Raw genomic sequence first — 26600 nt, forward strand, 5'->3', positions numbered from 1 at the left:
CAAGAAGCAGGATGACAAGGAGGGTCCAAGGGAAACGGACCAAGAATAACACCGGGCTGAGTCAGCCCCACAACAGGTGTCAGAGGAGTCGCTTTTCTCTGCTGTCCCTCAGATCAGCCGTGCTTTGGAGGGGCAGCTCTGCTCCCTCTGCCCAGAGGGAAACAGAGACCCAGGGTGAGGTGACAGTGGGAACCCCACAGCCAGGCTGGACAGCCCTGCGGTGCCACTGCTCTGTGACAGGGACCATGGAGGCTGGGAGAGCACAAGGGGATGTCCCAAACCTCTGGAAGCGGCTTGGGATAAACCCAACCCTGCAGAACAACCAAGAGGTGGCCCAGACCTGACCCCGTGGTACCCCCTTTATGGGAGGGTGTCACAGCACAATGTCTGTCACAGAATCATGGAAAGGTTTGGGTTGGGAGGGACCTCAAAGCCTATCCAGGGCCACCCCTGCCATGGCAGGGACACCTCCCACTGTCCCAGGCTGCTCCAAGCCCCAATGTCCAGCCTGGCCTTGGGCACTGCCAGGGATCCAGGGGCAGCCCCAGCTGCTCTGGGCACCCTGGGCCAGGGCCTCACCACCCTCCCAGGGAACAATTCCTGCCCAAGATCCCATCCAGCCCTGCCCTCTGGCACTGGGAAGCCATTCCCTGGCTCCTGGCCCTCCATGCCTTGTCCCCAGTCCCTCTGCAGCTCTCCTGGAGCCCCTTTAGGCCCTGCAAGGGGCTCGGAGCTCTCCCTGGAGCCTTCTCCTCTCCAGGTGAGCACCCGCAGCTCTCCCAGCCTGGCTCCAGAGCAGAGGGGCTCCAGCCCTTGGGGCATCTCCGTGGCCTCCTCTGGAGTGGCTCCAGCAGCTCCCCGTGCTCCTGATGTTGTTCCCCAGGGCTGGGGCAGCTCTGCAGGTGGGGTCTCAGCTGAGCGGGGCAGAGGGGCAGAATCCCCCCTCCCCTGCTGCCCACGCTGGGGCTCAGCCCAGCACAGGGGGGGTTTCTGGGGTCAGTGCCCATGGCCGGGGCAGGTTGAGCCTCTCACCCACCAACACCCCCAAGTCCTTCTCCCCAGGGCTGCTCCTGATCCGTTCTGCCATAAAAGCACAGACAGCCCCTTGGAGAACCTTCCCTGGTTCCGCCTCTCGCGCATTCAACAACATCAACACATTTGCTACTGCAAGACTACTGAAATTCCATAGATACGGGGTCATTCCCAAAGCCAGGGGTTATATTCCATTAAACAGAAAGCTTCAGGGAGAAGACTGAGCATAAATCCACAGCCTGGTTTTCCCAGGTCATTTACTGTACCACAGAGCTGCACACCCACGAGAGCTGCAGATGCTCCACACTCACACGTGGATTGCTGTCCAAAGGGACAAAACTCGCTCTGCTGAGTGAACCAGGGAACTCAGCAGCCTGAAGCCGGCGAGGACTGAAACACAGCGGCTCCCCTGGGACACTCGCGGTGACCTCCCGTGCTCCTCGGGCCATGGGGTGTTTTGCACACCCCCACAGATGCACAGAGGAGCTGCAACACCCCCACTTAGCAGCACCCACCTCTATTTCCGCCCTGATTTGCATCTTTCCAAGTATTGTTTAATTTGCAATGTAAAATCAAATTACAGCCTCAGAGATGCAACCGGAACACTGGGGAACAGAAATCTTCTCCCACTTGGTTTCCATTACTCACCAAGGAACATGAACGGGGACAGAGGCTTGTTTACTTCCAAGTGACCAAAAAAAACCCCCACAAGTTTGCCAGAGGGGCATTTGAGATCAAACAGGCAGGCAGTGCCAGCCGTGTGTACGTGAGCCCTCCCAGCCCTGCACTGCTGCAGCCCTGCAGGTAGGGAGGCCAGGGGCTGTTAAAAATTACACAAATTAAGGATGGCTTCCAAAAAATGTGGAAATTACGTGGGGAAGTGGCCAAACACACGTACACCCCGCCGGGGTGGCCTTGGCAGTTTGCTTGTGAGCCTCCTCTCAGCGGGGAGAGGGATGGTGGGGAATGACTTGTGCACTAAGGCACAAGTCCCTGCGAGCTTCCTTGGGAAAAGCAGACCCCAAAGGGGTGAGGGAGACAGGCAGGGGTGGTGATTCCAAGTCCAGGGGTGTGGTCCTGCGGGGTGCTGGGCCCCTGTGGATGCCCCAAGGGCGCAGGATGCGGCCGCAGGGCCCGAGAGCCAGCGCTGGCCCAGACGATGATTCAGCCCACAGGAAGGATCATCTCAGAAGAATTGTTGGACACAATGAGGAAAACTTTCCCAAACAAAGCGTTCTCACCACCACCTGCCTCCCTCCCTCAGCCCCGGCTCCTGCTCGAGAGTAACCTCCAGGCTCTGGTCACCACAACAAACGTCGGTGGTTTTGTGTTCCCCTTTCCCAAGGTGAGCATTCTCGGGGCACAGCGGGCTCAGAATTCCATCCTGGCCCCCGAGAGCAACACAGAAGCTGCCAACAAAGCCCCCGGCCATGTCCAGTTACAGCCAGCAACCTCAGGGCTGCAAACTTCAGGAGCTGGATACACCCAAAATATACAAGCCAGGCTTCCTAAGGCATCCCTAAAGCAAATCCATGAGTCAGAGCACACCATGTGCAGAGTTTTGGGGATAACTGCATGTACAGCCGAGGAGTTCTCCCTCCCAGACAGCAGCTCTCACAGAATCTGGTCCATGTGACACCACACAGTGAGGTATTTACCTGAAGAACAATTTAAGGACAGATGTGACCTATTTAGAGCTCTGCCAAATATTTCTGTAATTGAATAGACCATCGATTATTTAAATTGCATTAAAAAGGGCTGAATTCAATCCACTTGCTCCTACAAAGCACCATTTCCATGAACCACAACTCTTTTTTCCCCCTCTTCAAATATAAACGCTTCAAGATGTTCACTCGTCCCTTGCCCTGAAAGGATCCACATCTCTGTACAACCATACCCCACAGCCCAAATTCCCCTTGTAGCCCTAAAGCCAAAAGGACAAGTCACAGGAAGAGTTTACCTGAAGACAAATCCAAACCCATCAGCTTTAAGGCCACCAAGGCTCATGGTGTGTATGGGGCAGGGCCAGCAGCCCTCGTGAGCCTGGCAGGAGTCACTGAAGCATTGCTGTGGGTTCAGGCTGTCAGTCAGTCCTGAGACCTTGTCTGCCACACACTGGTCAGGGGACACCAAAAAGTTGCTCCAGCCCCTCATCCCCTTGTCCCTAAATCCAGCTCCCAACACACGCCTCCAAGCAGTGCCCAAACACTGGTGGAGAGATTAAGGCACTGAGCTGGTGGGGAGGATGGGTTTTACAAACCTAAACGTGCCACCTGCTTTGGGATGCAGAGGAGAGCCTGGGGCAGCTCCAGGGAGAGGACAGGACGGAGCCAAGGGCAGCCTGGATCCCATCTGTGTGTGATGGGTCGTGGTGACACCAGCTCTGGTTGGGACGTGCCACCCTCGGCAGGGGCTGCGAGGGGCAAGGAGGGCACGGCTGAGGCAGCGAAGGGAGCCCACCCTCACCACCCCCTCAGGCTGGGCACCGACCGTCCCCCGCCTTCACCCGCTCCATCCCTGGGCAAATGGTGGCACGGGTGAGGTGCCAGTAGATGGCACTCAATGAGTAGCACGGATCCTCCTCTTTCCCAGGACTCACCACCACCTTTCTCCTGCCTGCACATCTCAAACCATTTCCTGGGTGCGACTTTGGCATCGCCCAGCAGCGGCCGGTGGGGGCTGCTGCTCCTTGGTCTCATCCCTTGTGCTGGGCAGCAAAAAGAGCCCTGAAAAAACCCCACTGCCCAGTGCTCCAGAAGCCCCCCAGAGATCTCAGGAAAGCAGATTTTATTATTGTTATTGATATCTTTCACGTTACCCTGGGCACGCACTGACTGTTGTTTGGGGTGTGCATGGGTGGCCCTGGGAAGGTGGGAGGGGGTTTCCCCTCCCTGCTCCATCAGCCTGGCCTCACAGCACATCGCAGCCCTCCCAGGGCTCACACATCAGGGCTCTGTGCTGCCCAGAACAAGCTGGAGACAAAAAGAGACCCATTAGATTATCTCGTCTGTGTCTCCTCTACATGAGGGTTCGATCTCTGGTGCTTTTGTCAAGCCAAGCACTAACACTCCTTATCAGGAATCCCAATACAGCTGTCCAGGAAAATTGACCATCAACAAGCTCCTCTGATATTTTGCTCAAGCTTGCTTTCTTTCAACTATGCGAAGCTCAATGGAATGTTTTCCTCCATGAAGAAAAGAGCTGCAGCAGTTAAAAACCTGGAGCTGCAGTTTGCTGGGATGCTGAGAGCTGAGCTCACCACTGAGGAGGAGAAGCTGCTGTCTCGAAGGAAAGTGGCTGCGTTTTCAAATGCAAGTTCGAAATAAAAAAAATTTGAATTCTATGTATAAAAATGAGAAGGGGAAAAAAAAAAAGCCATTCCCAGCCTAGTGCTGCAAGGAAAACAAGGACCAAAGTCATCTCCAGATCCCTGGACTGCCTCCAGCACGTGAGCTCTGCTGGCAGCTCCCACCTCTGCTCCGGGGACACCCAGGGCCACGCTGGCCCCTGGCAAAGCCCCCTCCAGATCCTCGCTGCCCCAGGTTCAGGAGTGGCTCAGGGCACGGCAGCATGGGCTGCTGTGGCAGGAAAGGGCCCTTCTCACCCTGCATTTTTCTTGAGTGAGTTCTGGGCTCGCTGGACTTTCCAGGGGCTGCTGAACATGTAAGACAGCAGGAAACCCAAAGAAAATCGGTTCCCCATTTGGAGCACAACATGCCCCAGAAGCCCCCAGGATGGGGCAGGCCAGGATGGACAGGAAGAGGAAGATCTCAGCTGGCAGCTGGTTTGCAAAACCACAGCCTCACACCTTCGCCTCTCAGAGCCCCAGCGCTGCTGCCACCACGGGCACAGGGAGCGGGGACAGGCTGGAGGGGACAAACTGCCCTGGCTGCTCCACCAGACCCCTCATTTCCCGACAGAATCAAGGGGAAACAAGCTGTTATCAACCTCTCTGGTGCCCAGGATCCACCACACTCTGGGGCTGCACATCCAGCTCCTGCCCACGCTGCTGTGGTCAGGGTGAGGAGCTCACACCAATCTCTGCTCACCTCGGGCACGGAGCTTTAACTCTCTTGAGAGCCCCAGAATTGTTTGGGTTGGAAGGGACCTTACAGCTCATCTTGTTCCACCCCTGCCATGGGCAGGGACACCTTCCATGGACAGGGACATCTTCCACTGTCCCAGGGTGCTCACGGGAACCTGCTCCTGGGTTTGCACCTTCTGTCCACCCCACAATTCCTCCTGATCCTGCAGCATCCCAAAGCCTCAGCTGCTCCCTGGCATCCCAGAGAGAGCCCAGTCTGCACCCAGGATGATGCCCCACCTACACACAAGCCCATGTTTATTTAAAACCCAGAGGTTTTTTTCCCAAGGTGTCCTGCAGGCCACCTCAGCTCAAAGCAGGCACCACGTGCAGCAGTTCAGACAAAACAATTCCTCTTAAGTTACAACTCCACACACACAAGTCACTCCAATCAAAGTCAGACCACCTCCAGAGAGCTGTGCCTTGTTTGATTCATATCTAAAACCACCTGAAATAAAAACCATCCCATGAGCCCCTTGTAGGGCAAGGAAACCCCACACCCAGGCCATGTCACCACAGCAATTAACAATACAGCAATTAACAATACAGCAATTAACTGCGCCAGCGACGGGCTTGCGGCGTGGGGACCGCGGGTGACCCTACACAGGACACCCTCAGCTGGCACCTGAACTTTGTGGCGTGTCCCCAACCTGCAGACCCCTCTCCTCCTGCAGCCCTGCCCTCGTCACAGCTGTGACAGGTTTAGGGGACTTGGGCACATGCAGTGTGGAGGCAGCAGACAAAGCTGGGCCGTTCCTGCTCCCACAGCAGGGTTGGGTGTCCTCAAGCAGCTTTAAGGCTCTCAGTTCCTGCCCAACAGCACCGAAAAGTACTGGGAATGTGAGGAAGAAGATCCCTGCACAATTCCAGCCTGACCCTCCAGCCCACCCAATCCCTCGAGAAACTCCTGACCGACCCCACTACAAATTACCCCTTCACACTCCATCCTCCCACCCTTTACCAAAAAACCGTGCCAGGTGTGTGGCAGGAGCACGTACCCCTGGACAGCTCGTTCTGGGCTGCCATGGCCTGGCAGCTGCTGGCAGCGAGGAGCCCGGGGCCCTGTGCCCAGCCCAGGTCCCTGTGCTGAGCCCGAGAGCTCCAGAGCTCCAGCCCAGCCCCGGGGAGGGAGGAGCAGCTCCCGGTGCCTCTGGCCCGTCCTGCCCACCGCTGCCTGCCTTTGTTTGGGGACTGCAGAGAGTTCGCTGCACGGACAGGCACAGGCAGCGAGAGGAAAGTTCATGAAGTTTATGGGGTGGATCTGGTTTACCAGGGAGTTTGTGAAGCCCTGCCTGGAGAGCAAATGGACAGAGTCTCTTCCAGGTCAGGATTGTTCCCAGGGAGCCCTGGAAAAAATCACCCAAGTGCCTCAGTCATGCTCTGATCTACAGATGAAGGTGGGCAGGCCCTGGCACAGGGTGCCCAGAGCAGCTGGGGCTGCCCCTGGATCCCTGGCAGTGGCCAAGGCCAGGCTGGACATTGGGGCTTGGAGCAGCCTGGGACAGTGGGAGGTGTCCCTGCCCATGGCAGGGGTGGCACTGGATGATCCCTAAAGTCTCTTCCAGCCCAAAGCACTCTGTGATTCCATGATGTTATCTTCTTGTTAGCTCCTTGCCAGGAGCCCTTTAAAGGCCAGGTCAGCACCAGGGCTGCAGCTGGAGCAGTTTCTGCCCTCTCACAAAAGCCACCTCCGCCCAATCCTGCACAGCTTTGCCGTGGTGATCCAGGGGACTCCTTTGGCACAGCCCTGGGCACTGGTTATTGTTTGGCTTCCCTTTATCTGCAGATCTCAAAGCATTTTGTAAATGTTAAACCTCGAAGCCTCTCCAGGGAACAAAACTCTTTCTGCTATTGTACAGATGGAGAGACTTGCCCAAAAATGAGGGCAGAGCTAGGGAGGCAGCAGGGCCCAGAGCTGAGCCAGCTCAGCTTTCCATGGGCACAAAGTGCAGCGACACAGATTATCCCTGGAACAAGCTGCGTGGACAAACACAGCTCCTGAGAGCAGCATTCATTCTCCAGGTGGGAAAGCCTGGCACGCTGGAGCACCCAAAAAATTTATTTACAACTGGTGCTCCAAACCACAACGTCTCACCCATCTTTCAGTTTTCTTCTTTGGGTAAAAAAAACCCCCATCCAGTTCTACAGTTTCAACTTTTTAGAAAATTATTTAAAGAAAACAGAACAAAAAACCACAATGATTTTAAAAATACAAAGCAAGCTGGGGGAGAAGGGCTCTTCTCTATTTCTGAGGTGACCCAGGAAGGCTGGGCAGGGCAGGGAGCTGGGGGAGATGCTCCTGCCTGGCTCTCAGCTCCTGCTGCCCATGGGCACCGTGGGGAGCTCCCCCATCTTTTCACTCAGCTTTATTTCCCATGCACTTCAATTTAAAGGAGCCTGAGGGCCAGCAGGAATTGGGAATTCAGAGCCACCCAGCATGGCTTTGCCCAGTGCTCCAGGGCACTGCTGCAGTGAGCCAGACGGGATGGGATTGTACCAGCACTTCACTCAGGACATCACTCAGTGCCTGCAGGCTCCAGCTAAGGGAGAAACCCCAAATACCTGAGTGCCTGGGAAGGAGCCAGCACAAGGGTGCCCTGGCAGCTGGAAAACCTCACAGGAATGAGGACAAGCAGCAGCAGGAGCAGCCCAGCACAGGCATCCCCTAGGATGCACAAACCTGCTCCGCTCAGGCTGGGGAGGTGTTGGGAGCGACTCTCACAGGAAGCAAGTGAAGTGCCAGGCCTAAGGAACCTCCAGTTTTGACTAAAACAAGCAACCAAAGAGAACTGCAGAAGTTTGCTGTGAGCTTGTGACTCCAGACACCACTTGTCTGATATGCCTCAATTCCCAGACCCTTCTCAGAGCATCACCTCTCCCCCAAGCCCAGGATCTCAGGTGACACACACTCCTCCAGGTTCTGACCCACGGCTGGTGCTCTGCACCACAGGAAACCTGGAAGAGCAAAACTGGCTATGAAGAAGGCATGGAGGGACAGGACCCAGGGAATGGCTTCCCAGTGCCAGAGGGCAGGGCTGGATGGGATCTCGGGCAGGAATTGTTCCCTGGGAGGGTGGTGAGGCCCTGGCACAGGGTGCCCAGAGCAGCTGGGGCTGCCCCTGGATCCCTGGCAGTGCCCAAGGCCAGGCTGGACATTGGGGCTTGGAGCTGCCTGGGACAGTGGGAGGTGTCCCTGCCCACGGCAGGGGTGACACTGGATGGGCTTTGAGGTTCCTTTCAGCCCAAACCAGTCTGGGATTCTGTGAAGAGCATGTAAAAACCCCACAGGACAGAATTCAGGACTCATTTTCCACTCCAAGCCACTCACATCCAAGTGGTGTTTCCAGCATGACAGAACTCCACTTGGACCAACCTCACGCTTCCCTGCAGAGCCAGGCAGTTCCTGGAAAGCCAGCGCAGGGACAGCAGCACCTCAGTGCCACGAGCCCTGGAAAGGGGGAGCACCACAACTTCAGCCCCTTCCGTGGCTCCCCTGCAGCTCGGGAAGGAGCCAGAGGGGACACAAGGCAGCTCTTGGTGACCGATGGGGAGAGGCCAGGCAGGGGCATCCAGGCACCTCGGCCAGAAACAGCAGCCTAACATTCAAGGAGCCCCAGGTTTTGAGTTTTGAACTAATGGAAACCGAGAGCACCTGAGCAGGGGCTCTGCTGCCCACAAGGCAGCCCAGGCTCCTTCCCCTTCAGCTGTTTCACCCCCGGTCGCCTCTGCAGCCGCCCCAACCTCAGGCTGCTCGTTACATCAGGGCCAGGCAGCAGATCACGAAGGAAACACAGCTGGGATGGGCACCCCTGAGGCTCCACACTCGCCTAAAAGGGAATTGGACTCAGCCAAACCCAGATCAGGAGTCTCAGGCGTGAAGGCCAAGCAAGAAGGTGCAAAGTGGAGCTGTTGGGTGAGGAGAAGCTGAGGACGGCAGCCTCGGGGCACTGGGGGATGCTCCCCAAGGAAGCTCAACCTGCAGGTCCCCCCCAAGGGCTCAGATCATCTCAGTTGGCCAAACCCACCCTGCCCCTTCTCTCCATCCTGCACCTTCACTCCCCACTGACTTCTTAATTAATTAATTAAAGTGGTGACAGCTGCTGGGCTTCGTGATACCAACAGTGAATCAACAGCAGGTGGGTGGGCAGAGAGAAAGGGGCAAGAACCAGGAGAGCTCCAGGGTTTGGGGCCAACAGTGCCCCGATGGCCATCAGGAGAGCAGCCACACAGCCAGGACAGGAACTCAGGACCCACTCCTTCCACGCCCACCAGTGCCACGTCCCCAGGGCTGGCTGTGCCAGGATGGAAATGGCTTTTGCTCCGTGCATCCCTGGGCTCAGGGATACCTTTGGATTGTCCCAAGTGACCTTTCAGACAGGCAGAGACAAGAAGGCTGACCCAGAGCTCGATGGTGCAATCCCAGACCAGACCAACCCTGCTCCTGGGATGCACCTCCCCTCCCAAAGCATCCACGGGGTGCAGAGGTCCACCCATTAATGGCACTGCCAGAGCCTCCTGCCTCAGTCCCCAGCACCTGCGAGGCCAGAGAGCCCCTCGTGCCATGGGAAGGTGCCCCAGCCCTCCTGGGGAACAGCCCCCAGCCTTTCCTGGGAGAGATTTTAGAGTTAAAGCAACACCGGTAGTGGGATTGTCAGCAGCAAAAATGCACAATCAGGAGGGGAAGATGTGGGGGGAAAGCATCCAACTGGCGAATATAATACTTGGAAGGAAAAGCAGATTTTTAAAAAAATAAAAAATGAGGGGGTGGCAAAAACAAAAAAAATCTCAGGAAGTCATCTAGTCATTCCTGCTCTTTGCAGAAACAATAGACTCGGGATGCTGGCTAAGTTATAAATAATCCCGCTGGCTACACAACACAAATCCAAGACAGGAGCAGGGTAACTATCAGCTCCATGGAAAGTGAGTCACTACCTTCTTACAGCATTCCCAAAAAGGGAAAACACCACAGCCCCACTCCTGCTCTGCTCCACTGGCCAGGACCCCATCCCAGGGGGGCAGGAGCAGCTCGGTGACACAACGTGGCTCTGAGACATGGACATCCCGAGCCACAGCGAGCTCCAGCAGCCGTGAGGCTGATTCCAGAGCAAAGCAGGACACACAGCCTGACACAGAATCACAGAATCCTGGAATATCCATGTCAGCAGGGACCCTCAGGGATCATCAGTGCAGCCCCTGGCCCTGCCCAGACACCCCAACAACCCCAGCCTGGGCATCCCTGAGAGCGCTGTCCAAACGCTCCTGCAGCTCTGGCAGCCTCGGGGCCGGGCCCATTCCCTGGGGAGCCTGGGCAGTGCCCAGCAGCCTCGGGGGGAAGAACCTTTCCCTGAGCTCCATGCCCAGCCCTGACCCAGCTCCAGCCGTTCCCTGGGCTCCTGTCCCTGTCCCAGAGCAGAGCTCAGCCCCTGCCCCTCCGCCTCCCCTCGGGAGGAGCTGCAGCCCCCAGGAGCCTCCCCTCAGTCTCCTCTGCTGCAGCTGAACGAGCCAAGTGCCCTCAGCCGCTCCTCAGACCCTTCCCCAGCTCCGTGTCCCTCCTTTGGACACCCTTCAACAGCTTTGGATCCCTCTGATACTGCAGACACTGCGGGACCAGTGGCAAGAAAGCTCAGATTGGGGAAAATAATGGGAAGCCACCAACTCCACAACATCCTTCTCTTTTTAGAGAGGAAGTTGCCATTGTGAGATGCTTTGGCTGAGCTGTTTTCCAGATCCCTCCTCTGAACCTGAGAGCAAGCACAGAGATGAGATGAGCAAAGCCAACGTGCCTCAAGATGCTGGTGAGACTGCCCCAGGCAGGGTGGGTGTGCCAGGGCCTCTGCCCCAAACACAGCCCTGCAGGAGGGACACGGCCCCTCTGGCCTGGCAGCTCGAAGGGCAAAGGGAAGATGCATCTTTTTGGGCACCCAGAACATCTTTGTGGCTTCTCTGTGTTTGTGGCTGACCAGGATATGGAGCACAAAGTGCAGCACCCAGGGGTGGGGTGTCCCCACATGGCCACAGCCCCCAAAGGTCAGAACATGAAATCATGGAATGGTTTGGGTGGGAAGGGACCTCAAAGCCCACCTCATTCCACCCCCTGCCATGGGCAGAGACACCTTCCACTGTTCCAGGCTGTTCCAAGCCCCTGGCCTTGGACACTTCCAGAGATGGAGAGTCCCCAGCCTGTCTGAGTAACTGATAAAGGGAAAGAGCTTCCCAACTGGAGACTTGGAAGTGACATAAGTTCTCCTTTTTTTTTTTTTTTTAAAAAAAAAAAGCTTCCTGACTTGTTATTCCATTACCCAAATCTGGAAATGTAATCATATTAGTTCAGCTGCATTAACACAACAAAAAATCCCAACAAAAACTGTCTTAAAGATTGAATTGATCTCCAAGGAGTGAAGAGAAAGGAGAACAAAAGTCAGAAACCCGGAGCAAACAGCTCCCTCCCCCTGTGAGCACCATGGCCAGCCCGGCACCCAAGCCACTCTCCAATGACAGATTCACAGAGGATGTGAAATAATCAGGATGTGAAGTGATTTTTAAGAGCTTTTTCTGCCAGGCAGGTGAGGTAAAAGGTCACTAAGAGCCATGTGAGCTCACCCAGCTCAGCAACGTAATGCCGAGTTTGTCACAGAGCTTAACTCAGCTTAAACAGACCTCAGACAAGGGGAAAACCCAGCCTTGAGCCAAGTGGGAAGTCCAGGCAGCTCTGAGGGCCTGTGGGGGTGTGCAGTGCGGCCTCAGCAAGGCGATGGCTCCCAAAACCTCCAGCAGCCCAGACAGCAGCAAAGCCTCTGTGCCTGCCCCCTGGGGAGCACTGCCCAAAGCACACCCGGTGTGGGAAGGGGCCTGGAGCAGCCACTGCTCCAGCTGAAGTGAAAAACCAAAAAGCCTCAGCCCCCAGCCCGGGAGCTGCGGCCAGGGCCCTTCCAGGGGGTGCCAGGAGCAACGGGAGGGGCTCCTGATGGGCTGGGAAATGTAGTGAATCCAGAGTGGTGTGAGCTGGAAGGACCTCAAAGCCCATCCAGTGCCACTCCTGCCATGGGCAGGGACACCTCCCACTGTCCCAGGCTGCTCCAAGCCCCAATGTCCAGCCTGGCCTTGAGCACTGCCAGGGATCCAGGGGCAGCCCCAGCTGCTCTGGGCACCCTGGGCCAGGGCCTGCCCACCCTCCCAGGGAACAATTCCTGCCCAAGATCCCATCCAGCCCTGCCCTCTGGCACTGGGAAGCCATTCCCTGGCTCCTGGCCCTCCATGCCTGGTCCCCAGTCCCTCTGCAGCTCTCCTGGAGCCCCTTTAGGCCCTGCAAGGGACTCTGAGCTCTCCCTGGAGCCTTCTCCTCTCCAGGTGAGCACCCGCAGCTCTCCCAGCCTGGCTCCAGAGCAGAGGGGCTCCAGCCCTTGGGGCATCTCCGTGGCCTCCTCTGGAGTGGCTCCAGCAGCTCCCCGTGCTCCTGATGTTGTTCCCCAGGGCTGGGGCAGCTCTGCAGGTGGGGTCTCAGCTGAGCGGGGCAGAGGGGCAGAATCCCCCCTCCCCTGCTGCCCACGCTGGGGCTCAGCTCAGCCCAGGGCACAGCCAGAAGTGGAGCTGCCACCAAAAACGAGTTGTTAGGAGTAAATCTAATCCCTCTCCCTCGTGAAGCTGGAGCTCCTGCACCTCACAAGCCTTGGAATGACCACGCAGCCAGACAAACCCAGTTTGGGAGGAAAGGTGTGAACACTTTGAACCATGGGACAAGAAATGAAGGAACCCTGCTTTAAATTCTTTTCTTCAAAAAGGAAAAAAAAAAAAACCCAACTAACCAACCAACTAACCATATGTGATGGGGAGGCACATCCACCTTCCCACAGCTTCTCGGGCCATTCATCATTTGGATAAAATCCAGTTTCACATTGAAATTCAGCTGGACTTTCAAATGCAAATCCAAGGAGAAGAGCAACATATGGTAGAGGTTAGTGCGTATTTTTCCTAATTAGATGGCAAACTGCTGCTTTGTATAACAATGTTAGCGGGGCAGGAGGAGCCTTTGCAAGGGACACCACATCGCTTCAGAATAAAATGTCCCAGAAAGCAGCAGGGGCCCAGGCCAGCCCCGCTGTCTGAGGAAAGGTCACGCACTCACCACCACCAGGATGGGTTTGTCACTTGCCAAAAGTGAGATTTGTCCCCCCCCAGCTTAGGCAGGACGAGGCAGAAAGGTAAGAGAGGGGATTGGCAACACCAGTGACCCCAAGGCTTGTCCTGAAGGACTTTGGCTTCTTCCAGGTCAGGTTGTTCCCTGGATGCCACACACACACCCACCTGGGAGGGCTTTTGGAGGGGGAAAACCTTACTGATTCCTCACCCCAGGGGCCAGGGATGAGGAAGGATGGGCAGAAGATGCTTCAGAACTCCCTGAGAAGGGGAGGAACAGCTCTGCTTCAAGCAGTGCCCAGCAGCCACCACCAAACCTGCTGCCACCAGTCCCCAGGAGAGGCAGGTGCCACGGCCAGAGGTGACCCCAGAGCTTGCTGGCCACATCCAGTGCCCTCAGACAGCACCACCCACTTTCCTGGCAGGTTATTCCCAGCTAGGACAAGCCAAGGTTTATAGATGACTGTGCCTTGCCCTGCTTGCTCCGAAAAAAGCCACCTGCCCACGTCCCTTTGTGCTGGAGGCTGCCCTCCCTCCCAGCCCTGGCCCCAGAGGCTCTGATACGAAGCTCATTTATTTATTTTCAGTCCCTGTCTAACCAGGCAAACTCCCCTGCTAGAAAAAGCTTATGCCACATTAACTTCACCTCCTTCTTACTCCTGACGCAATCCCCAGCTAAATTTAGAGGAAGACGTTGCCTGAGGTCACTTTGGAGGTGGGGATGTGCTTCCCAGGGTTCACAGGCAGATGGACAGTGTTTTTTAGATTTTTCTCCCCGCTGGCTTTGGAGCTGGGCTACCTGGCGAGTTAATTGAAAAATTCAGGATTAAAAAATGAGGGCAGATGTCCTGGACTGCCTCTTTCCCTTCTTTACTGAGGGAGTGAGGCACTGAGGGCAACTTCCCTCCAGAAACATTAATCAGGGCAGGGAGAAGAGCATCCAAACAGCCACTGCAGAAACCCTCAAAAGCTGAACCAAGAAATCTCCCCTCACGGCTCAGATTTTCCCTTTCTGATCTTCATTCAGATGTACTTGCACCCTGCAAGACAGGGACAGACAGACCAGGATCTCAAAGCTGCCATCCCTCCCCCAAAGCGGAGCCAAACCCCTGTTTGGATGGCAGAGACAGAACGGCCCCGGTGAGGACACACCTGGGGACCCTGCCACCAGTCTGAGCCCTGCCCAGGAGCTGGATCCTCTGGCAGAAAAACCCCAACAGTGACAAACCTGTGGGCACAGTGACATCTTTGGGCACTGCTTTGCTGTGATGGGGGGGCTCTGTCCCCTGTCTGTCCCCCCAAATGGGCTCTCAGTTGTCGCACAGCCCCGTTCAGGGGCCACGAGAGCTCCATGCCTGGCTTGCCTCAGGTGATCCCCAATCCTCAGCCGTGCTCCCAGGCCCCTGCACAATTACACATTCACCACCACAATGTATTTCAGACTGTATTTCATGCCTCATTTGGCAACAAAATTAATTAAACTCTAAGTCACCAGTGAAGGAGTGCAGCACCTCTTCCCTCTGTGGGCGTATAACTCAATTTGTTTAAGCCAACGTGCTAATCAAGGCTTGCCAAGTATTTGGGGACCTCCTGGCAGAGGCGGCTCTGAGGTGTGCACAGGGTGGGCTCTGCTTGGAGGGGACCAGGCACCGACTGTCCCAGCACAGGGCAGCCTCTGAAAAAGCTCTGATTTCCTAAAATGCAATCCCTCCTCCATCAGCACCCACACATCATGCCAGGGCTGTGTGGGTCTGGGAGCTGCCCACTAGGTGGAAATCACGGAATCCTGGAATATCCTGAGCTGGAAGGGACCCTCAGGGATCATTGATCCAACCCCTGGCCCTGCACAGACACCCCAACAACCCCAGCCTGGGCATCCCTGAGAGCGCTGTCCAAACGCTCCTGCAGCTCTGGCAGCCTCGGGGCCGGGCCCATTCCCTGGGGAGCCTGGGCAGTGCCCAGCAGCCTCGGGGGGAAGAACCTTTCCCTGAGCTCCATGCCCAGCCCTGACCCAGCTCCAGCCGTTCCCTGGGCTCCTGTCCCTGTCCCAGAGCAGAGCTCAGCCCCTGCCCCTCCGCCTCCCCTCGGGAGGAGGGGCACCAAGAGGATCATTGCCCATCCTGGCTTCCCAGGCTGATCAGGTTGAGGCCCCTGCACGTATCCAGCTGGGCTGGTGGCTTGGGGATGTGCCAGGGAAGCCCCAGCATCCGGTCCTGACACTGCCCAGGTCCCTTGTCCTGGCTCCACAGGGACTGGTGGGCGACTCAGTGCCCCTGCTCCCAGCTGTTTGGAGGGGCTGGGAGAGGGCAGGATATCCCAGCCCACACAGATGGGGATCCAACAGGCAGATAGACCCACGGAGTGATTAGAGTTGGAAGGGACCTTAAAGCTCATTCCCACCCCTGCCATGGGCAGGGACACCTCCCACTGTCTCCCAGCCCCAATGTCCAGCCTGGCCTTGGGCACTGCCAGGGATCCAGGGGCAGCCCCAGCTGCTCTGGGCACCCTGTGCCAGGGCCTGCCAGGGAACAATTCCTTCCCAATATCTAAGCTGAACCTACTCTCTTTGCTTACTAATTGCTCCCCCCAGCTCCTCTCATTACAGACAAGGCAGTGCTGGAGCTTGTCCCTGTTCTTGTCACACTGAAGGTGCACACCAAGCCCAGCTTCCCCTCGGCCCACTCCGATTTTTCCATCAGACCCACAGATCCCATCAGAGCCCCTGGAGCAGGCACAGCCTCCCTGGTACGGAATTGCCTCATCCAGGGAAGGAAAGAGCCCTGCTGGGAAGACAGCCCTGCACTGCTTCAGCAATTCTGGCAAAGTTAAAACTGTGCTTAAACAAGGTCGGTGGCAAATTGGCAGTTTCTAAACAAAAGCTGTCACTTATCTCAGTACAGCTTTGGCTCTGGCATCCCCAGCATTTTCTGTTCTCCTTCCCAGTTCGAAATCTCAAATCCAGTCAGGAGGATTCTTCTCCAGGGTGGGAGATGAACAAAAAACCGCAAAAGAACCCCCAAAAACCTTCCCTTGAAAACATGCACCCTTCACCCCCCAAGTTAAACACACACACCGAGACAGGGACTGGGTTACATTTGCCTCTCCCCATCTGCCAGAAGAGCCCTGAGCTGCTGCCAGAGCATCCCCACAGCACTGTCACCATGTCCCTGCTCTTCCCAGACTCGCTCTTCCTGTGTCCACTAGAAACCAGCTGTGCCTCTGGCAGGACAGGACACCCTCGCTCCCAGTACTGAAATACAATCCAAGGGGAAATGATGAATTGCAAGGAAGAGAGAGCCCTTCATATTTCAAGGCCAGGTTGGACGGGGCTTGGGGCAACCTGGGACAGTGAAAGGTGCCCCTGTCCATGGCAGGGGTGGGATGGGATGGGCCCAAACCATTCTGGGATTCTGTTTCAACCTCTCTGCAAAGGCACAGGAGAAATATCTGTGCAGGTGGGGAAGTCCTGGGAGCAGGACCGTGCACCCCAAAACACGAGGATCAGGGATGGGGTGTGACCCTGGATTAAGGGACACAGGTGTGAAGGTCTCCCCCTGCCATTTGTTCCCCCAAACATGTTATTTCCTGCACTCCCTGCCCCCTGCCAACCTTTTCTTCCAGACCCTGCTTCCCATGTCCTGGGAAATGGGATACAGCCCATGGGAAAAACTGGGAGCAGGATGGGGAGGGGAAGGAGAACAGGAGCTTCCCAAGGGCAAAGACAGAAGCAAAGCAGAAAGCCCGACTGGCACGGAGGAGATGAACCTCAGTGAGAGCGTCCAGGCTCTGCAGCACACGGGCGTGTCCCTGCCACTCCTGGAGCATCCTCCTGCACCCCGGAGCGGGCTCTGCCAGCAGCAGCGGTGGAGAGGCTGCAGAGCAGTGGAGAGCAGGGGGTGCAGGGACTGTACTTGAGACCTCACAGCTCTGCAAGCTGGACCTGGCCATGGCAAGGCTCTTCACAGGATCCCAGAATGGGTTTTGGGTTGGAAGGGACCTTAAAGCTCATCTCCTTCCAAACATCTGCCATGGGCAGGGACACCTCCCACTGTCCCAGGCTGCTCCAAGCCCCAATGTCCAGCCTGGCCTTGGGCACTGCCAGGGATCCAGGGGCAGCCCCAGCTGCTCTGGGCACCCTGGGCCAGGGCCTGCCCACCCTCCCAGGGAACAATTCCTGCCCAATCTCCCATCCAGCCCTGCCCTCTGGCACCGGGAAGCCATTCCCTGGCTCCTGGCCCTCCATGCCTTGTCCCCAGTCCCTCTGCAGCTCTCCTGGAGCCCCTTTAGGCCCTGCAAGGGGCTCGGAGCTCTCCCTGGAGCCTTCTCCTCTCCAGGTGAGCACCCCCAGCTCTCCTTTGGCTTCCTTTGATAATGGCTAAACAGCAACATTTACTGTGAAACAAACGGTCACACCAATGGGCTGGCAAGCGAATTCTTCTGCTTTGCCTTTTTCTGTCGTGGTGGCTCTGTGTTTGGCCTGCTTGGTGACAGTTTGCAGGGGCACGCCGCAACAACACGCAGCCCGGATCCCAAACTCGAACAGCAAGTGCCAGTTCTAAATACCAAGCCCCATATTGCACACCTCATGTCTGCCTTTCATCATCCATCAAAATAGCAAGCGGAGCCCAGCACTCCCACTTCAGCATAAGCAAAACATGTGGGAACTCGAGGCAGTGAGTAGGAAAACGTGATACAGCCTTGCTAATAAAAGCTCCTGCTTTCCTCACTACGGAGAACAGTTGCAAATGGGTTTCTGCAGCCTGGGACTCGACTGCTGACAGCACAGTGACACAAACGCTGTGCTTGGCTCTTCCCAGCCCTGCAGCCGTGGTGTCCCTGCAAACCACCCGGCTCCAGGGGCAGAGGGGAGCCCAGCACCATCCTGCTGCTCCAGACCGTGCCCATCCCGCTCAGAGCTTCCCAACCCCAGGCTGCCTGCGCACTCAAAATAATTAAACCTTCAAACAGCTCCCCCACAGCACCAATTAAAGAGACAACCCCAGCTTCCAGAGAATTTATGACTCTCAGTGCTGTTGCCACAGGTATCCACGTTTGTGCGTTGTTTAAAGCGGGTTTCAAAGGGGATCCGGGCTCGCCTCCCTCCAGGGAGAATCCATTTGCTTTGTTCACCAGACTATAACTTAAAATTTGTTACATGCACCAGCTTGTAACCCTTTGAAAAACTCCCTCCTTCACCAGCTTCAAATGGACTTGATGAACTTCCCCCGATCAAAGCAATTCCCTCACAGGGAGCCTCAGCTCACCAGCAAGGAAGCACCCAACGAATTTTGGGGGTGGGAACCACAGCACGACGGGCCAGGAGGGGCCTCACCCTTCCCAACCCACCCAAGAGCCCAAGCAAAGAGTCCAACCCACTCCGGCACAAAGAAGGAAAAGGCATTTAGTGCTGAATTCGCTTATTTTAAAGGGGAGAACAAGGAAAAACATTAGCAGAGGTTTTCCTTGTTGAGAGCAGAATAATTTGTCAGCAGGAGACCCCTGGGCTCCCGTCCCAACAGGACGCAGTCCTGGCACCCCACACCATTCGGGATGGGAAGGGAGATGGCTGCACACCCTCCGCATTACCCACAGGTGGAAGTGCTGCTCGTGCGCTGCTCCAGGAGATGTTTCACCTCGCACTGCCACGTGCCTTGGGTTTATCTCCCTGCTCTGCGGAGCCCAAACCCCTTTGCTGGAGCAAAGGTGCAGCCGGCACGCACCAAGCCTGCAGAAAACTCAGCAGCCACGAGGCCACAGCACAACTCTGCTGCCTGCGGCCACTCCCACTGCCTTGATGTCAATTAAAATGGTCATTTCCATGTGAAATTCAGCCCCAGTGGTTTCCTGCTCGAGGCAGGGCTCGGTGAGGCGCTGGGAGGGAGCTTGCTGCAGCTCAGATTAGTCATTTGTGAACTGTGATACGACGGGGGACGCGCTTCGAGATGTTTTGCTGCTGCAAGTAACAAACACTTTTTGGGGAGGGGATGGTGAAACCCTCTGAGGAGCAGGACCACAGGCACGGGCTCAGCACCCTGGCTAAAATAACACCCTGGCAGCAAACAGCCCATGCTGGAAAACACTGGTTGCAGCTCCCTGCCCCAGGAAGACCAACTTCCCGCGGTGACCTATATGTGCTATAAATGCTGCAGCCACGGCCTGGGTGACGTCAGCTCCATCCTTGTGGCAATTGTTGGGTCTCTCCTTGCCAAGAAAAGGCAAAGTGGAGGTGCTGGATTGTCCATGCAGCGGGGGAGCGAAGCCAGTTCCTCCCCGGAGCATTTGAGGACAGAAATGAGGGAAACGGTGGCAGGGCTTAAAATAAAAGCAGGAGGCAAAGAGGAAAGCAAAGGGATCTCAACGCTGGAGGGTTTGCATGAACACTTTGAATTTTTCTGGCCTCGGGGAGAAAAAGGGGTTCCCGTGGTAAAGGGGCCACAGCTTGGCCAGGGCAGTTATTAGAAACATGGAATTGCTAAGGTTGGAAAAGATCTTTGAGATGTTCAAGTCCAACTGTCAGCCCAGCACCATGTTCACCACTAAAGCAGGTCCTCAAGTGCCACATTAACACCTGCTCTGAACACTTCCAGGGATTGTGATTCCATCACTGCCCTGGGCAGCCTGTGCCAGTGGTTCACAACACTTCTGGGTACAGAAATTTTGAATTTGAAAAGGATTTGATTTTGGGGCAATTTTACCACTGGGATTCCCTGTTTCAAATGGCTCTGCTCCTTTATTTGCCAGCTGGACTTTGGAAGCAAGAATCTCATTTTGGCCTGGACTGATCAGTCAGTGCTTTGCTCCCTTCCCTCCTAGCCTCCTCACTTCCCTGGGGAGGAAAGAGCCTGGAGGTAACAGCTCCTCTGGAGGGGAAGAAGAATAAAAGCTGCACACTGCCCCAGTATTTCCACAAGGAGATGGGAAGAGGGGGATCACGAATTCCCATGTCCAACCCAACTACACTAACCCAGGGAGGGGTTCCCATCCTGGGTGGACAGAAAGATAGAACACCAATATTTCTGGCACACGAGACAAGAGCAGTTTGTTATCCTGAGGTGACCACAAGAAGCCCAAATAAAGAGATCCTGGCACTGTGGTGCACAGCACCGAGCTACGACTCAGACAAATCAGGGTTTGCTTCTCCTTTGCAGGCAGAGGGGAAATGCTGCGCTGCCTTCAGTGCTGGTCCAGGCCCCGGACTGAGAAGTGCTTGGAACACACGTGGCACATTAAAGATGATGCCCAGGCCTTCCTGCGTGGCAAGATTTAGGGTGACCACCTCCAGGTGCAGGTTATGGTGTGGCTGTGAGGTGCTCCGCTCCCCCAGCAAGTCCAGATCCCCAAATCCAAGGACCATCTGCTCTCCACCCTCTGACCACCCTGGTTCCACTTCAAATCAAAGTTTGAGCTGGATGGCTGCCTCTGTCTTGGGGGATGAACAACCCTGGGGGTTGAACTACCTTGGGGGATGACCAAGGCCAGGCTGGCTGGGGTTTGGAGCACCCTGGGATAGTGGAAGGTGTCCCTGCCCATGGCAGGGGGTGGAAAAAGATGAACTTTAAGGTCCCTTCCAACCCAAAGCGCTCCATGACTACAATTCTAACTAGTACCTGATTGCACCCTGCTGTCAGTCAGTGAATAAAGCTAAACCAACACCAACGAACTGTGAGAACAACCCCTTGCCATGTTCTAGGACCTTGTTTAGACACCCTGGATCCTTCTAGCAGGCAGAGCACAGCCCTGTGTATGGCACAGCTCGCTGATGTCTTACTGCAGTTATCCACCCCTCCAGCAAAAAGCCAAAGATTCAGCAGCAGGGAGAAGTCCCAAAGCTGAGTCTCAGATGAAATTTGTCCCCTGATCTCCAGGTGAGGCCAAAGGGATGACCAAGGGATAACTGTGCTGCTGGAGCAAAGCTCCTGCCCCACACCCAGCCCTGAGCTGCATTCCCAAGCCAGGATGGCCATGGCAGGATGAGGGAGCCTCTGCAGCGTCCGAGGCTGGGACAGCAGGGGTTGTGCAAGGTCCCTCAGTGCAGTTGTATAACACCAGTGCTCTGTTTTCATGAACTGCTCCCAGTCAGGCTCAGAGAGCAGCAGCCCAGAGGAAGGGTGGTGTCAATGTTACCTTTCACTCACCCGAAAGAAAAGAAGGGCTGGGGGAAGAATCAAAGATTCGGTGTCGTGTGGGCCACAGGGGGGTCCGGCTGAGCCGCAGGGCCCCGCTCCAGCCCCTGCTCCTGGCCAGCACCACGGACCCGGCAGCCAAGGCAGGCTCTGAGCAAGAAATGGATTAATGGGAGCTCCTGCACTGCTCCTCTCTCCCCAGCGTGTAGCACGTCTTTTGTGGATTATTTTAACAGCACAAGGAACACTCTCTGCAGAGATCAGCTTCCATCTGGGTTAACCCGAACGTTTTCTCCCCTCCAGTTTCCTCCAGCGCCCACTCAACAGCTTCCCTCCCTGCAAAAGTGTTTGCTCCAAACCATCCTGACATGCAGCTGAACAGCTCAGTCTGAGAGCATCACGTTTCCCTGGTCCAGAGGGCAGGAGCAGGGCAGGGCAGACTGCCCATCCCGCTGCTGCAGCTTCCCCAGTGCCCCACTGGGGCATCAAAGCTGCTCTCCAGAAATCCCAGCCCAGTCTCTGGGATGCCTCCCAGTGTCACAGCACAGCCAGGAGTTTCCCTGCACAGCTGGAGCCAGCCCAGGGTAGGGAAGGTCGAGTTTGAACCATTCACAAAGTGTTCAGCAAGAAGGGCAGATGAGCTGAACTTCCCTCACGCCAGGTGCTGTGCGAGCCCTGCACAGAGCAGCTTCTCTGGGCATTCCAATCCTGGCACAGCACTGCCCAGGAATTCTCCACCTGAGCCTCAAACCAACCAGCACATTTTCAGTCTCCAACTGCAGCCACATCTCCAGCCCACTCCTCCCCACCACCCTGCTCCCAAAGGCCTCGGATGTCAGCATCCGTGGTCCCCTCTTGGCACCCTGGAGGGCTTTGCAGATCCCTTTGGGAATGCTGAGATCCCATCCAACAGCAGGGAGCTGCGGGAGGGGCTGCATGGAGCACACCCCCAAACTGCACCAGGAACAAGCCACCACCACCCCTCTTCAGAGGGGAACAGCAGAAGTCTTCCAGGGCAGTGCAGACACATCTAAGCAGCTTAGAGAACAGCCCTGTCTGCTCCCAGGCTCCTGGAGCAGTGGGACAACAACCTCCAGCTCAGGCAGCAACTTCTTAATGGGAGCCAGATCAGCAAGAGCAGCTTTGCCCACCCAGAGACACGTGGAGCAACACAGAAACCATGCAGAGAAACAGCAGCAGAGCACCACCAGAAAAACACATCACCAAAGAACAGAACCCCCTCTGCTGTGGCGTCTCTGGAACCAAACACAGATTTATTGCAAGAAACATTATGGTATAAGGGGGAAAAAAAAAGATGACAGTACCTGATCCTCCAAACTGAGTGCTCGCAAGGGTCGTGGGTCTGTTTTTTCCATTAGCCACTGGCAAGGGAAACATCTAGAAAAACAAGGAGATGAGAGAGAAGGGAAGAGAAAAGAGATTTCAGTGTGTTGGTTTTACTGTGCTGCTGCAAAGGGGTCACACTGGGGGAGGGGAGGGGGAGAGCAGCCCTTTATTGATGCAAAAAACTTTCCTGGTGTCCCTGCTCCATCACGCAGGAGGGGCGGGAGGGAGGCACAGCCCTGCTCTGACACACACATCCCCACCTGCACAGCCCCTGGCTCCTCAGGGCAGCTGGAAACCAGCCAAGGAACATCCCTGCTGCGGTCCAAACCAACAGTTTCATCCCCAAATTGCTCACCCCAGCTACAGGTGAGCCCTGGGGAAAGGCCGACTCCATTCATAAACAGCCAGCAGGATAATGATAGCAAAGCTCCTTTTATCCCTCACTCTCCCAGCTCCCACAGGAGTCCTGGTCCCATCCCACACCTCCAGCCACGTGCAGGGCCTGGGCAGGACAAGGGCTGCCCGTGTGTCCAGCTGGCACGGGCAGGGAGGGCTTGGGGATGACCCCCAGCCTCATGGAGCAGCTCCCACCCCGCTGCTTTGGGGGCTGCAGCAGCACCAGGACCTGACACAGCCCTGGGGCCTGGGGGGAGAAGCTGCTCCAAGGGCAAAGGCAGTTACTCATGATTTAAAAAATTAATGTATTTCACAGAATCGGTCGCTCTGGGGACTTGTTTGCTCTGTCGCTGCAGCTTCATTATCACAACTGAGCCTCTCCTGCCAGGAGCTTCCTCAAAAATACTGCACACCTCGTCACCTAACCTGTATAAATATTTTTAATAAAAGTTGGGAGAGTTTCAGAGGCTGCGATTTAATAATTTACATGCACCTGCGTGCAGCAGAAAAGAAAACTAATTCTCCTCCACACAAATGGAGCTCCAGCCAATAAAACAACTGGTGGGAAAACGCTCAGTGAATTAACATTTTAATATCCTTTTTCTACTCAAGATACTTTCACCACCAAGTCATTTGAATTTTTATTATTTTTAGCTTTGTAATGTCTGAGTAACTTAAAAGTTTAATGCTTTGAAGATTAAACAATGTAATGGCACAAGAGCCTACAGAAAGGCAGCGTTTCATGCCCTGACATAGCTGATGTCTGGCCGTGGTCAGAAACATTCCTTTGTACAGAACTGTCTGCCCAGCTTTGTTTTCACAAATGCTGGGGAGGGAAAAAAAAAACAAAACAACAACAAAAACCAGTTAAATGTGGTAGAGATGCAAAGAGAGCAGTTAAGGAACCAAGTGCCATTCATAAAGAGCACAAATTTGGGATGGTGTACGTGCGTGCGCGGGGTGTAGATGTTTTATACACGGATTTAAATGAAGGTGTGAACAGTGTTTAGTGCTCACCCCAGCTGCCTGCACACACCTGCCCTCACCTGCCTGCCCACAGCCCCCTGGCACGTGCCTCAAGGCTGCTGCTCACCCCAGGGGCTCCCAAGGTGTTTGGGGTGGCCCAGCAGCCCCACCATCGGATGAGCTTTGTTTCCTCAGGAAGTTGGGCTAGAAAATACAAACAAACCCCAAAGATTGCAGCTCCCGCTCCTCTGCACCGCTGCAGGCCAGGGGGGGTTCTGCAAACGTCTCCAGAAGTGCTGAAATTGGAACTGAGGTGGCTGATCCCACCCTGCCCCTGCTCACTCCCTCTTGTTCAGGTGGGGAAGGAGATTAAGATTAAACTCCCAAGGGGCAGGTCTGTGTGTGTGAGCAGGGGGGAAGGGATGCACCATGAACAGACCGGCAGGGAGCACACACACACACACACACAAAAAACAAACGAAAAATTAAAACAACCGCACTGCCGGCTCTTTTCAGGAGCGTTCCTGCTCAGCACTTGCTGAGGCTGAAAAACCCAAGGTTTGAGCAGCAAACATGAGTGGAGAAAATGAACAGCCTTGTTCCATTGTGCACCCAGCACCTTCTGCTTCTGCAGAACAGGAGGAGTGTCCCCCCCCGGGCAGCGATGCCCAGCACCCCCAAAACACCCCCACACCCCTCTCAGCCCCGGGAACCCCTCCCCTCCTCCACCTGCTTGGAGAGAGATTTCGAGGCTGATGCAACACCTTCCTGCTCTCCCTCCCCAGGGGATTTAGGAGTCATGGACCCCTTCCTGCAGCAGGGCAAGTGGGGATGCTAAAGCACAGAATCCTGGAATATCCTGAGCTGGAAGGGACCCTCAGGGATCATCAGTGCAGCCCCTGGCCCTGCACAGACACCCCAACAACCCCAGCCTGGGCATCCCTGAGGGCGCTGTCCAAACGCTCCTGCAGCTCTGGCAGCCTCGGGGCCGGGCCCATTCCCTGGGGAGCCTGGGCAGTGCCCAGCAGCCTCGGGGAGAAGAACCTTTCCCTGAGCTCCATGCCCAGCCCTGACACAACCTCATGCTGTCAAAGAAGGGTGATGGAGAGGGGGGAACCCCGGGTTACCCCTCCACACTTATGACTTGCCAACCCCAGGAGGTGTTCTGGGCTTTTTTCTTGCTCCCAGCCTCTTTTTCCACTGAGGTGTGGGCTGAGGCTGCCCCGAGGAGCCTGGCACAAGTCATACGTGAAGTGCCTTCGCTGGCGTGTGTCGCTCACAGGCAAAGTTCATCCACCCACTGCAAATTTCCTTTCTGCTTTTAAATGCTGCTTTAAAAATAAACTGGGGGGAGGGAGGAGATGAACCGGAGCTGGCACCTACCGAGGGACCCAGGCATTGAGGAGGGACCCAGGCATGAGCTCTCAAGGGTTGTAATTGGGTCATTACTTGGCCTTTGTTAGATTTGAATAATGTAGATTTAAACGGTTATGTAAAATCCCCCACCTTAAATCGCTGTATTTGGTTTTTCAAGTCCTACCTCCAGCCTCCCTGAGAGCTGACGACTTCTGCATTCCCTCCTAGCTCGATTTCCACCCCTCCCAAAGAATTTATTCTCCCTCTGTTTCTCCCAGGGTAAAAGAGGCAAATCCAGTGCACGGGAAGACCCAAACGCCTGCACGCTCCCCTGAGGAGGTTATAGCCAAGAGACCCCACACTTCATACAGCAAACTCCTAAGGAAGAAAGAGAATTTGCCAGAAACAGGGAACATCAAGCAGCATTTCATTGATTGTGCACATCTAGAAGTGCATCGCTTCTCAAATGAAATCAGTGCTCACCCTCTCCCCTCTCCCACCTGATGAACTCCAGGCTGAACCAACCTCAGGCCTGAACTCCAAACCTGAAATCTTACTTTGCAGCATGGAAACTATCCAGCTGTTAATTCGGGGAGAAGAGGGAATTTGACTCAAAATACATTGCCAGCAGGACATTTTATACATGCTCACTTAAGACAGACCTTCCTGACTACAGCCCCAAACGCCCACTGCGGTGTGAAGTCAAACTTTAAACTCTACAACTGCTTCGCTCTGAGCAAAACTCAAGAGTTTTATCACGGAAATGCAGGCGCTGGGCCTTGGCCGGAGCAGGGCACGGCTTCGGCATCTTCCAGCAGAGCAGCAGGAGCTGCTCCAGCCCTGCCTGCTGCCAGCAGTTCGGCTCCCACCCCCGGATCCGGGGCTGGGGCCGCGGCGCAGCGGGAGCAGCAGGTCCCGTGTGACTGCTCAAGCCCCTGCCCACCCTGCGGCGAGCCAGAAAGCCCCTCTGCCAGGCAGCTCCCCGCAGCATATGGTTAATACTCTGCTAATAATCATGGCTGTTAACAGCACCTCGCTCCTGCCAGAGCCCCGGCTGGCACTGGCACGCGCCCGCTCCCGGCTCGGCTGGCACTCGGCGGCACCGACACACCCGGGGCTGCTCCGCTCCCCTGTCCCCTGCCCAGGGTGTCCCTGTCCCTCAG

At 55.8% G+C, this 26600-nt stretch overlaps 1 protein-coding gene across 8 annotated transcripts in view; it reads right to left on the minus strand.

The window, feature by feature from the left end:
- The window catches only part of TCF3 (transcription factor 3), an 82763-nt gene that overhangs the window by 50663 nt on the left and 5500 nt on the right, over positions 1-26600 (minus strand). For all 8 annotated transcript variants that reach the window (XM_032092406.1, XM_032092412.1, XM_032092409.1 and 5 more), the window contains exon 3: positions 22698-22770. In XM_032092406.1, coding sequence (XP_031948297.1) covers positions 22698-22770 — 73 coding nt within the window. The remainder of the gene's footprint in view (positions 1-22697; positions 22771-26600) is intronic.

Source organism: Corvus moneduloides, chromosome 28 (genome assembly GCF_009650955.1).
Source record: "Corvus moneduloides isolate bCorMon1 chromosome 28, bCorMon1.pri, whole genome shotgun sequence".
In the NCBI taxonomy this organism is placed as follows: Eukaryota; Metazoa; Chordata; class Aves; order Passeriformes; family Corvidae; genus Corvus; species Corvus moneduloides.